We start from the raw sequence: 12,222 nt of genomic DNA, 5'->3' as shown, positions 1-12,222 counted from the left end.
CTGGGACCTCTTTGATCTGAAATTTTACCCTTATCAGAAATGAGGATAGCTTCATGACCATAAAACAGATTAACTTGGATCCACTCCTCAGGATTAGTTTGTCTGCTCATGTTTGAAAGCAGTCCAAGGTACTCATGGATGACCTGGGAGAAAGGTTTTCTGAGAAAAAGATCTCAGTACACATGCTGTAGCCCTGGTCTGACTATAGGCACAGTGAATATCATAGTACTGTTACCACAGTAAAAATTAAGAGTGCAGAGAAAACAATGGAACTATTTTGATTACATAAAAGTGACATTTTACTTCATTAGAGTAAAAAACAATAGGATCTGGATATCTGGTGTCCATTCACTGCCTTAAAATCAAAATTATTTACTTGAGTCCTGATGGGAGGAAGAATTCAGATATTATCTTAAAGCTATGTCCTTGTGTTATCTATAATGTTTTTTTCTTTCTGCTCTGGCCTTGTTTGTTACTGTTTATGCTCAGTTTTAATCCATCAGGTTTTGTTCCAGGTTTGAAGATCTGAGCCTAATCCATTACTCTTATGGTTGGTCACCTATCCTACTGTTTTCTTGCCCAGATCCATCACTCTTAGTTCTTTAATTTAGTTTGTTCTGCCCATTTTACACCCAGTTTCTCAGTCTTATTCAAACCTATTGTTTCACTCATATCTGTAAGCCCCAAAAAACCAAAATACAGCTTCCTCTGGGCTAACTTATTCATATTCAGTTTCTATCCACATGTCAAGAAAATAAGCAGATTTAGAGTGGATGGAGGAAAAATGTAAGAATGTTGTGATGGCAGTAAATTATCCATATTATCTGAACCTGAGTTTTAATAAAAATTAATAATTTAATTTAAAAATTAATTTAATAAGAATTTAATAAGAACTACTTGATTTGTGAACATGGACACCTGGCTCTCATTCTCTCAGGTGAAATCATGTATTTTCCTCTTACAGGTAGCAGCTTAGCCATGTGTTGAGGTATGGAGGATTACAGCAGTAAGATCTCACCCCACTTAGGCCAAAGAGGTGGCAACACACCTCAGAGCTATCACTGATGTGTTTTAAGAGACCCCTTCCACCTGCCTTATATGACAGAAACACTTAAGTACAAAGACACTGAGGGGTCAACAGCAATCTGCTCCAGCTGCCATCCCAAGCCATAATAATCCTGACACATATTCAACTTTGTGGAAATCTGGATGCAAATTTTTCCTTTGCAGAGGCTGTGTGGACAAGCATGTGGAGCTGAAAAGATCCTGAACATTTTTTCTAAGTGGTGTGGCCTACTAAGGAATATGAGGAAATGACCAGTTTCATTTTTCCTCTTCAGTTCTCTTCTAAGCTCTGAAAGGCATCCTGGTTCAGCCTTACTCCTGGGTTAGGAGCCATAGAGACTTTGTGCACTGTTGTAACTTTCTGTTCTGGGCTCTTTCTCCCACATTATCTCAGTGGAACTCAGTGACATATCCCAGCTCACTGCCTGGCCTGACACAATGGTGTCAGTTCTTTGTTCCTTCCTCTCAAGCAGAACCACTCACCATCACCTCCACACCTCCTCATTACTGGCTCCTAATAGCTTTTCCTGTACAAGAGGTGCAAAATACCACAGGAGTGAGTTACAACATCCACAACCCACCCATTCCATCTCTGATAATGGAAGGCATTGGCATTGCCAGCACATTGCCAATGTGTGTCAGATTATCCCCGAGGCTAAACCATTTGTTAGCCTTTAAAGACTCATTCCTTATTACCAGTGGGATGAGGTTTTTGAAGCCAGTAAGGATAAATCTCACAAGAAATGTCTATACTGTCTTAAAAGTTAAATTGCAGCTCAGCACAGACTCCCTGTTATACCATCCCTTGCAGCCAAGTTTGAATGGAAATAATAGAAAATTACATTTACTCTGGCCTAATCTGTCCTGCTGCATTGTGTTACTCTGGCCCAGGTACAGAAGTCTGCTGAAGTTTGTTCTGTTCATGCAGTTGCAGTACATTTTGCCATGACCCACCTCCATTAACCCTCTTTCCTGGCCAGGTTTAAGCCCAGCACAAGGCATGAATTCACACGGTGCAAGGATCAGCCAAATTTTCTTACCTTGATGAGGGCTACAAAGGCAGAGCATTTGGGAGTCCTCATTCACAGTTGCCAACTCAGCTCCTCTGTGCACTGTGTGTTCACTCCTGTCTGTGAAGGTGCTGGGAAAACTGCAGTTTCCAGAGGCATTGGGCAAGGAAGATCCATAGATAAGAGAGATCCTCCAGTCCTCAGGATGTTCCAGGGAAGTGGGGCTGTAGAACCTGTGGAGGTCTTTGTTCTGCACTGGGGAGTGGGACCCTTGCAGTGTTCTGTCTCCCAAGGGGTCACGTTTCACACGTTAAACCCGTTTGGCAGTGGCAGAGAGTGACTGAGAAATCAGATAGCAACAGAGGATTAAGAGGGGAAATGCTGCAAAAGGAATATTAAATTACCCCTCACCTAATTCAACACTACGTTTTCATTGGGCCATCATCAGCATCTATGATTTCTGAAGTGATTCAAAAGGGCTGGTTCATACCAGAATTTCTCTGAGTCTTACAATTCAATCTGTGTCCCCTTCCATTAATCTAAAATTATTTGATTACTTTTGCCTAAGTATGCTAACTCAATTCCCCAGAAGGCTTCAGCTGAACTTCCACACCAATCTTTATCTGAAAACTCTTCATAGCACACAGATTCCTCTTGTCTGACCGTTTTCCAGTAACCTTTTACTGCCCAGTCTTTGCACAAACCACATTTGAGCATGATGTTACCTCCTTGTTCTGCTTTCAAATCTGGGAAACCACTCTTAAGGAATACAATTGCAGTAAAGCAGATAACACCATTAAAATACTAAGCAAGATTTAAGAGCAAAGAGCTACACTTTCATAAAATATTATGACAAGTGTACAACCCAGACAAATGAGAGTGTCACATCCACTTCAACCTCCTGCACAGCCTGGTTTGCTCACATGTCCTAAGTATGGGTCAGCCACGCTACCTGCTGCTCTGATTTGTGCTTAACTTTGTTAAATTGCATTTTTACATCATTATATTTCAATGGAGGTGCTTTCTCTGATCCCTTTGACAGGGGTTCTTTGGACAAGCTAAGTTACCTGTTCATGACAGGAGTGAACAAGAGTAACAGATGGACCTGCTCTTGCTCCTGTGGCATTTCCAGTGGCCCACAGCAGCACAGGGTTATGACTGCAGCTGTGGCACAGGATTGATTTGCCCCAATTTTTTCTTGTGTATATAATTTCCAGTTATTTGTCTATCATTTCTACTGAGAGCAATAGAAAGCTTAATGAAGTCAATCAGCTAATGATTACATTGCTAAAATATTGCTGTAGCTGAAGATACAGCTAATACTGAAAAAGGAAAGTTGAAAGACTTCAAATATAATCTAATTTTCTTTTGATAGTCCACATACATTTAGGATTTGTATAATCACACGTGTTTTTAATTAATCAGATATTTCTATAACTTGAACAATGAGGAAGGGGCCTTTTGTCAGAAATTAATGAGTAAATGATTGAAGCCTGTTAGTAGTGTATCATTCAAATTCTCAAATTATCATATTGTTAGGACATCTTTTCAGCAAATAATATAAGACAGCAGAAGACAAGTATAATTGCAGACCCTAATCTGTGGGGACCATTTGTGAATTTTCAAACTGACTTTATTCAGATGCCTAAGTACGGTCATTTTGAGTATCTCCTTGTCAATTTTGATATGTTATTAGGATGGCAAGAAGCCTGTGCTTGTAAACATGCAGATGAAAGGACAGTTGAAAAGCAGAAAGTTGAAAAAGAAGTTGCTAATAAAAGAAATTTCTGGGTTTTGTAGTCTCTAGCTATGGAGACCCACTTTACGGACTAATCCATGCAGAAAATGTGTGCAGTGCAGAGGGAAACTTCCTTTGCCCATTGCCCTCAGTTTAGTGGGGCTGTAAACAGCAAAGGCTTCACATTCTTTGTTTCAGGAGCTTGTCTCGAGCTGTCCTTGCGCACTGGGCACATCCTCTTCACCTGGATGCTGCTGGGGCTCAGCTCCGTGTCCCAGTAGTACTCTGGGGACAGCAGGCGTGTGGGCCTGTGATGCAGAAGGTACTTGTTGAGGTGCCTCTCATGGTGCCACCAAGCCTCAATTCCATTTTCTCTGTCCTCCATCAGCCCTTCAGAACAGGCTCGGGTCAGTTTGTAGACCTCAGACACGCTGCCCCCGTAGAAGCTCGCTGAGTAATGGAAGTCCCCGTGTCCCTCAGGGATGGCAGCTTGTGACTCAGGGTGTGTCTCATGGTCATTGTTCTCGATCTGGGAAGTGATCTGCCAGGAGCTAATGGTTGCCACCAGGGCATCAATGATCTCCACACCGATGTCTGCCAGGAGCTGGACATCAACGTCCACGGAGTACAGATAGTCCACCTCGTACTGGAACTGGCTGTGGATGTATGAGCTGATGATGTCCATACGGCTCGTGGGGATGTCCTGCCACCTGCGGTCATTCTGGACAGGGATGACAAACAGGTGGTTCTCAGGGGCCATCTGAAGGTGAGAGATCTTCTCGGGACTGTCTGTGAACAAGTAGAAATTCACGTGGTGCCCAGCAAGGAAGTACTTGTTGGCAGATCTCATGAACCCTTCTATGAACTGGACATATCTAAGAGACATGGAAAGGAAAAGAATGGAGAGAGGTTCCTCTTGCTGAAGAATGACAGCTTTTCAAGTTCATTTTCTTTGTCTTTTTCTATCCATTGCTCCTTACAATGTTAGTGCTCTTTATTTAGCTCAGCTGCTGTCCTTCAAGCCTTTCCCCATGCTGCTGTGCACATTATAGCACATTTTAGCTTTCACTTCACACAGAACACATGCCTTCCACCCAGTGCTGCTCTCCAGCATCACTGTTGAAAAGGTGAATGCTTCCTCTCATCCCTCCCTGTTACCTGCTCCCTGGCACTCTTTCTGCAGTGGAATATTTTAACTTCCTAGAGAGGAATTTAGAATCAACAGGGAATCATGGAATGGTTTGTGTTGGAAGGAGCCTTAAAGACCATTTCATTCCACCACCTGCCATGGGCAGGGACACCTTCCCCTATCCCAAGGTGCTCCAAACCCTGTCCAGCCTGGCCTTGGACACTTCCAGGGATCCAGGGGCAGCCCCAGCTTCTCTGGGCACCCTGTGCCAGGGCCTCCCACCCTCACAGTGAGAAATTTCTTCCTAACATCCGATCTAAATCTATCCTCTTTAAAGCCATTCTCCCCCATTCTGTCACTACCCACCTTTGTAAAAAATCCCTCTCCCATTTTCCTGTGGGGCCCCTTTAGGTACAGGAGGAACTCTAAGGTCTTCCTGGAGCCTTGTCTTCTCCAGGCTCCACAACCACAACTGTCTCAGCCTGTTTTCATAGGAGAGGGTCAGAATCATCAATTAAATAGTTTTGATTGCTTTGAAATACCTGAAGTCACTGTGTAACTCTAAGATGCTACTCTAAGTGGAGATAGAGGGATAGGTTCTTTACTCAGAAACTGGAAAAAGAACCTCCCCAAGAACATACAAACTGTAACAGTATGATTAATAATATTACTAGAGCTAATATTTTAACTATAAACTCTTATGGAAACCCAATAAAATCTCACCTTTAGAGAATGTTTCTAATTCTTAGTGCAGGATAGAGGGAGGGCTTGTTGTTAGAAATGTAGCAGGAGCTAGAATTTTTATTTCAATGGGTCAAAATGCTAGCTGTATTTCCAAGGATATTTTCTGTCCTATTCCAAACAATGTCCCAGCCAGTTGGCTTACTTTGGAAGGTGACACTCACATGTCACATTTCTCCCAGTCTACAGCTGCTCATATTCAGTCTTTGGAATGTTTCTCACTTGTGCTCCATGAGCAGTATTGCAGCATAACTGCCAGGTGAGAGGTTTAACTGACAAGAAATAAATGACAAACCAATACTTTTCAACAGCAAAAGTGACCACTCCAGTGACCAAGTTCTTCTGCAGATATTGAGCATTCAGGATGTCTCTGTTGAACGTGCCTTCCCAGACAATTGGAGCCAACCATGGTGTCAACACCAGCACATCCTGTCTCCTGCAAGGGGTTGGGAATGAAAGCAATGTTTAGATGGCCCAGGAAATTCATGAAGACAAACACAAGCTTCTTCAGCACAGATGTTTACCTCTGAGTTGATCATCCCAGTCTCCCTTTGAAATCACTAAGGGTCAAGAAAGTACTGTCAGCAAAATCTGAGCTGTGTGCCATCTTATCCTGGAGCAGATACCTGACACAGGTGTCTGTCCTTGCTTGTCACCCACCAGCTCCTGAGCTGTTCGTGGCTGTCACTCAGAGGCAGCTTTTCACAATCCAGCCATTCCTTAGTACAGAGCACAGCACATCCACCCATTGTTCCCAGCCTGGCTCTTCTGGAAAGCTCTCAGCCCTCCGCTGCTGTGTTCCAGATGTGCAGCTCTCCACCCTGATTCTGGGACAGCAATTGCACCACAGATTTCTGACTGCACCACAGATTTCTGACTGCACCACAGATTTCTGATTTCACCACACATTTCTGCTCCTTCTGCTCGCTCCCTGTGTGTTGATGGAAGCTCTTCAGCTGGGCTGTTGATCTCCTCCTCTTTAGGACAGAGCACTCCCTAATTCCTTTGGGATGATGGACAGGTATTTCCCTGATGCTTCTAGGGTGTTGTTTACTGCTTTATCTCTGACACTCAGGAGAACATCCCCTTCCCACAAGGAATGGAGTTTAGAGCTCTGCTAATCAGTTCAGCCAGGCTATTTCCAGAGCAGATGTGAGACATTTCTCCGCTCTGTGCTGAACAGTCCCAGCTCTCTCAGCTTTGCCTAAGAGGAGACCTGCTCCAGCCCTTCATGATCCTTTATTAAACTCTCTCCAGTACATCCATACCTCCTTTACTATTTTTTAAATTTTGTTTTGTTTTTTTTTCTTAGTGCAGATGGCTCTATAATAGGCAATTCCAGAAAATAATTTATCCCAGTGACCTAAAATGTTCATTCCACAGGCTTTTACACATCATGATGCTGACTGTTACCACTAGAAATAGTATCAGCCAAGGCCTCTTTTTTTTTAGGTTCTGAGATGAGTGGTGACAGAGGATAAAAAAAATGAATTAAGGTAAAATATTTTCAGCATTCACCATAATTTCTCAGTTTCCTTTCTGAAAGTAAAAAATAGAAGATTCTTCATCTATGCATTTCTAATGGTTTCTGGAAAAGCTGCTTTTCTAGTTAGACATTCTCTCCTGTTCTCCAGTCTTGCTCTCAGCTGTCCTGACCTTTCTGTGCAGTCAGTCGTGTGTTTCTGAGAACAATGAGATTTCACATTAATGAAGCCAGAGGAGTTACACTTACCATGGAAGCAGCAGAGATGTTTCATCTAAGTCTGTTTTCCTGCAGCTGAGGGAGAAATAAAAGATACATAAATCCATCATGGCACAGAAGTTTTGGATTTTCTTTATCTGAGAGATGAGCCCCACAAGAGATCTTTCAGTGTTTCAGCAGTACTGCCCTGTGATTCCATGTCAGTGAGTATTCAGTCAGACTCCATCACAAACACTATTATATTATTTATACTAGTTCATATACAATGTGAACTACATTTAACAGACTACTCAGCTGGTTTAAGTAGAGCTGAATGCAAATTAAAATTTTAAGTTTTTAAAAAAGTTAAAAAATTAAAAATTTAAATTAAAAAATTTAGAAGTTTTAAAATTATTTTCAACATGTCTGTTTCTGTGGTGCATCCTCAGAAAATTCAGTTTTACTTCTACACAGTGAGAGCCTGGTCCAGTAATGCCAAACACCTTGCAAAAAGTCTGGATTTTTCTGACAGGTTTATGTCCATAGGACACAGAGCAGAGGCCACTGCTCTCCATTCTCATTGCTTATGCATGTTCACCAGTCTTGATTCCTAGATTTTCCACGAGGAAAAACAGGTTCTGTAAAGTGGAAACACTAAAAGTAACAGATTAAATGGGCTAATAGAGGGACATTAAAAGAATCACATGTGCACAAAACCAGAAAGATATCTAGCCATATTAATATTTTTTGGGGGTGGTAGTATGAAAATACTGTCTCATACTGGAATATTTTAAATTTCAAATTAATTACAAAAAGAATGCATAGTTTTTGTCATATTGCTTTATTGGCATTAAATATTTCTCCCCTAGTCATATATGCAGGACTCCTTAGAGCAGAATTTCTAGAGAATTACACAACTGTCTCTACTATAGAAGTGATGAAGAGGGGAAACTGAAGTGAAAAAAACAGTGGGAATAAGAAAATTGTAATTCATAAGACTAAAAAAGAAAATAATAAAATATGGTTCAGTTAAATGAAACTAAGTATTAAAAACCCAAAAACTTTCAGTCTGGTTAACTACCAGGTTAAACTCTTTCTTGATTCCATATCCAGAATCTCATCAAGTTTGTGGACAGCACCATCAGAGGGAGTAGGCAACATGCCAAAGGGCCCACATTTTTTTAATGAATACAGAGGAAGCCTGGATGTTCCTTGTACAGGGACAGGGAGCTTCTAGGTGTCCAAACCTGTGGGATTAAGCTGCTTTTTCACTGCATGATTCTGGGGCAGCTGTGTTCATGGATTCACATTTGTCCATATAAAGTCTCTGGAATCTGAGCACTGCAGGATGGCTTGTGCCAAAATGGAAATTAGCATTGTCTTGTGGTTAAAAATGAGTCTTTTCAGATGAGTGTTGTCCTCATCTGTGGCATGAATAATGAACTTACAGTACTGAACCCTCTGCAGGGGAGGCTGCGTGTTCCCGGTCTCTGGCTGGGGAAAAAGGGTGGTGGTACCTTGGACAGGGTAAGAAAGCAATGAGTCAATGATAAAAACAAAAATCAACCTCTCCTCCACTTCCTTTGTGACTGAAACTATAAAACAAAGCTGACAGAATGCACGTTTGTGAGATCAGTGTGGTGATGCAAATCTCAGCTGTTTCGAATGAAACTTTACCCTAAAGTTATCTGGAGATCTGTTAACTCTGAGGATCTGTGAATGATTTAATTTGTCCAAGACTAGTTGCACCAAACAAAATGTGTCTGCTTTGCAGCAGAGCTTGGTCTCAGCTGGTGCCAGAAACTGACTGCAGCTGCCTCTTGAAGCAAGGTGTTCACAGCATCACTTTGCTCTGGCCAGCACATGGGATCTCCTCTGATGTCAGCCTGACTGGACATTTAAACAAAAATGTGAGCATTTGTGCCAGACTCTGCTGCAGAGAAGCTGTATGGGTGAAAAGCTTGTCCTAATTCCTCCAGCTGGAGCAGATTTTCAATTTTGTTCCAGCAGTTTCTGAATTAACCCCACCTGATCATGAAAATCAAGGGAGACTCAAACCAACCATGTTGCAGAATAAACACAGCTAAATCCACTCCACAGAGTTCCAGCTCTGTGCCAGGGTCCTTGTGCTGGTCTGGAGCACAGAGGTGTGGGATGTAAACAAGAAAACACACACTGGGGCTCACAGGAGTATACAGAATGAATCATCATTTTAGAATTTCACAGGAGAGGCTAAAAGTGTCCACACCTTGCTTACTTTTATCTTTTGAGTAAAAGGGGATTTTGAATTTAGCTTTGTGTAAATTCTTACGTTTTATCTGCACAAGTGTAGTTAGAAGAAACCTGTCTCAGTCTGGGCAATAGAAATATATGCTAATTAAGAATAATTATCAAAGGTTAAACACCCACCAGATTGCACCAGTGATTCCTGCTGTCAGTAGAATTGCCAGTCCATGTACTTTTGTGATTCCCATGTCCTTAGTGCTGCAAAAAAGATGGTGAACTCTGAATTGAGAGCAAAGTGGAAAAAAACCTTCAGAACACACACAAAAAAGGCAGAAAATACTGTAGTTATTAAATACTGAATACTGAATTTTGTTTTACCCTGCAGGTCTGGACATAATATGGAGAAAAATTACATTCTCTAGATAGGAGGTTTTACATCTAGGTATTTATAATACATACTACATCTTTACAATAGATATGCCACAAACTGAGCTCTCATTTTAAAACAGTACAGTAAACCATTTTAAATTGTTCAAACCAGTAATTCTCATTTCAGATTTTCTCTGAATCAGGTTTTATTTTTCCCTCAGCCAGTGCTTGCTTTCTTTCTCTCTTTTTCTCTCTTTCTTTCTTTTTCTTTCTTCTTTCTTTCTCTCTTTCTCTCTTTCTCTCTTTCTTTTCTTTCTCTCTCTTTCTCTTTCTCTCTCTCTTTCTCTTTTTTTCTCTCTGTTTTTCTCTATCTTTCTCTCTCTCTCTCTCTTTTTTTCTCTCTTTCTTTCCATCTAGTTCTCCTTTTTGGCCTTGGTTCCTTTGATTCCTTGGGCTTTCTACTCTGTCTCTCACTGCTGCTCTAGGTCAGCTTCTCCATCCTTTCCATGTCTGTTCTCAACTGCAGTTCAGCCACATCTTCCTTTGTGCCAGCCTTCTGAAAAGGCTGTAGCATTGTTTGTCAATATTTCCATCCCCTCTTTCAGCTGCTCTTCAGCATCTCCTCCTGCTGTAACCCCATCCACAACACTCACCCGTGGTTCTTTCAATCCCCACAGCTCAGCAGCTCCTGTTGTTCTCCTGCGCTGCCCCAGCTGTGCTCACACACCTGTGTGTGTCACAGCACAGCAGATCCTCCTGTCCCAGCCATGTGTCAGCCCTGGGCCCCCACCCTGCTCCTCACCTTTTGTGGGAGTGCTCTCCTGAGTGATGGGGAAACAACAACAAACCTGCCCCAGCCACTCATCCCTAACCCTGCAGCTGGTGCCTTTATGGATTACCTAAAGGCAGAGTTCCATTTATTGAAAAAAACAGTTCTATTTATTGAAGGGCCTTCAGGTGCATTTAGGGCAGACAAAGCTCCCTCAGGGGCTTCAGCCAAAAAATGAATGACAGGTCAAGGGTTTTCACATTTTTATAAGTTTGGTCCAGTTGCATATTAGGGGTTAATCTTCCATTTACAGCTTCAGGTAATGAAGTAATCTATCCCCAGTTTGCTCCCCCCCAACTCACTTTTGTTTCCATCTCTCAGGGCCTGAGGCAATGAGGTTTCCTTGATTCCCAGGCCTAGAGAGGAATTGTTTTGTCTGACCAAAATGGGAAAGCATCAGCTGACACTGTATATGAAGTTTAGAGTTATACACTGAAGAATCTCAGGATTACAAATACACAAAAAATAGAAAAGCTAAAATCCTAAGGCATCACAACATTCAGATCTCTAATGAGCAAGAAGACAACTGCCTAAACTTCCAATACAGAGATTTTTTTTTTCTTTTTGGCAAAAAGAAGTTTTTTTGTAAAAGTTGTCCTAGAGGTAAATACCTGTAATATAACACTTCCAACCACACTGAAATGAAAGCGCTTCTTGTAGTCACAGGAGAGAAATAAACACTTTCAGGTAATTTCATAATTAATTTAATCTTGAAGGAGGCCTTTAGATACACCAGAGCTAAAGGATGCTTAAGAGAGTGACTCCATTGAGAATTTATCTTCATTTACATACAGAAAATACAGTTGTCTACAAAGCATTATTCAAGATCTACATTAGGTGATTCTGTTCTGTTGGTGCCAATCTGGTACAGGATATACATGCCTGAAAATGAAGCTTACTCTTGATTTAAAATGCTAGGAGACAGAAGGTGTATGAGAAATAATGAAATAGGCAGGCTCAAGAAGGGGTAGGTGAGGAGAAACAAGAAAATAAGGCATAAAAATGAAGTGGTCACATATGCAAAATTATTAAATGTTTTGCAGAGTTCTCTTGCACCTAGAATTATTGCTGTTTACATCCCTGAAGATAATTAATTTAATTCTCAGTGAATTTAATTGATTCTCTTTCTGAGAAGCAGGAAGAGGGGGTGTAGCAGGCCTCAGTTAGACTTACAAACCCAGTTTTTCTTAATTTCATCCTCCTATTCTGGTCTGTAGGCATCCAGAATAATAATAAATAAATAATAACAACATCAATAAATATATAACTATTAATAAATAAATATAGAAGTATTAATAAATAAATATAGACATATTATTAAGCAACATAAAACAATCATAATAATAAACAACAAAATTGGTTATTTATGACTTTAATTACACTTGGTACAACTCCAAATGTCTATCCATAGTTCCAGCTGTTGACACGAATTTC

At 41.1% G+C, this 12,222-nt stretch overlaps 1 protein-coding gene across 2 annotated transcripts; it reads right to left on the bottom strand.

Moving 5' to 3' along the window:
- Positions 1 to 2,967: 2,967 nt before the first annotated feature.
- Positions 2,968 to 10,754, bottom strand: LOC111940162 (histo-blood group ABO system transferase 1-like). 2 transcript variants are annotated; one of them, XM_086864411.1, is made up of 6 exons: positions 10,613 to 10,754; positions 9,774 to 9,848; positions 8,813 to 8,881; positions 7,416 to 7,460; positions 5,985 to 6,119; positions 2,968 to 4,688 (listed from the first exon to the last, which is right to left on the bottom strand). In XM_086864411.1, exons 2-6 carry the CDS (start codon positions 9,836 to 9,838, stop codon positions 3,962 to 3,964), a joined length of 1,041 nt encoding a protein of 346 aa, XP_086720537.1. In that variant the 5' UTR covers positions 9,839 to 9,848; positions 10,613 to 10,754; the 3' UTR covers positions 2,968 to 3,961. The 2 variants fall into 2 exon arrangements, with proteins under 2 accessions (XP_086720537.1, XP_086720538.1); XM_086864412.1 differs by lacking the exon at positions 8,813 to 8,881.
- Between the last annotated feature and the right edge of the window lie 1,468 nt (positions 10,755 to 12,222).

Source organism: Cyanistes caeruleus, chromosome 27, assembly GCF_971803275.1.
Source record: "Cyanistes caeruleus chromosome 27, bCyaCae1.hap1.1, whole genome shotgun sequence".
NCBI lineage: Eukaryota > Metazoa > Chordata > Aves > Passeriformes > Paridae > Cyanistes > Cyanistes caeruleus.
Note: the sequence above shows the minus strand (reverse complement) of the source record. Positions and strands in the feature narration are given on the sequence as shown.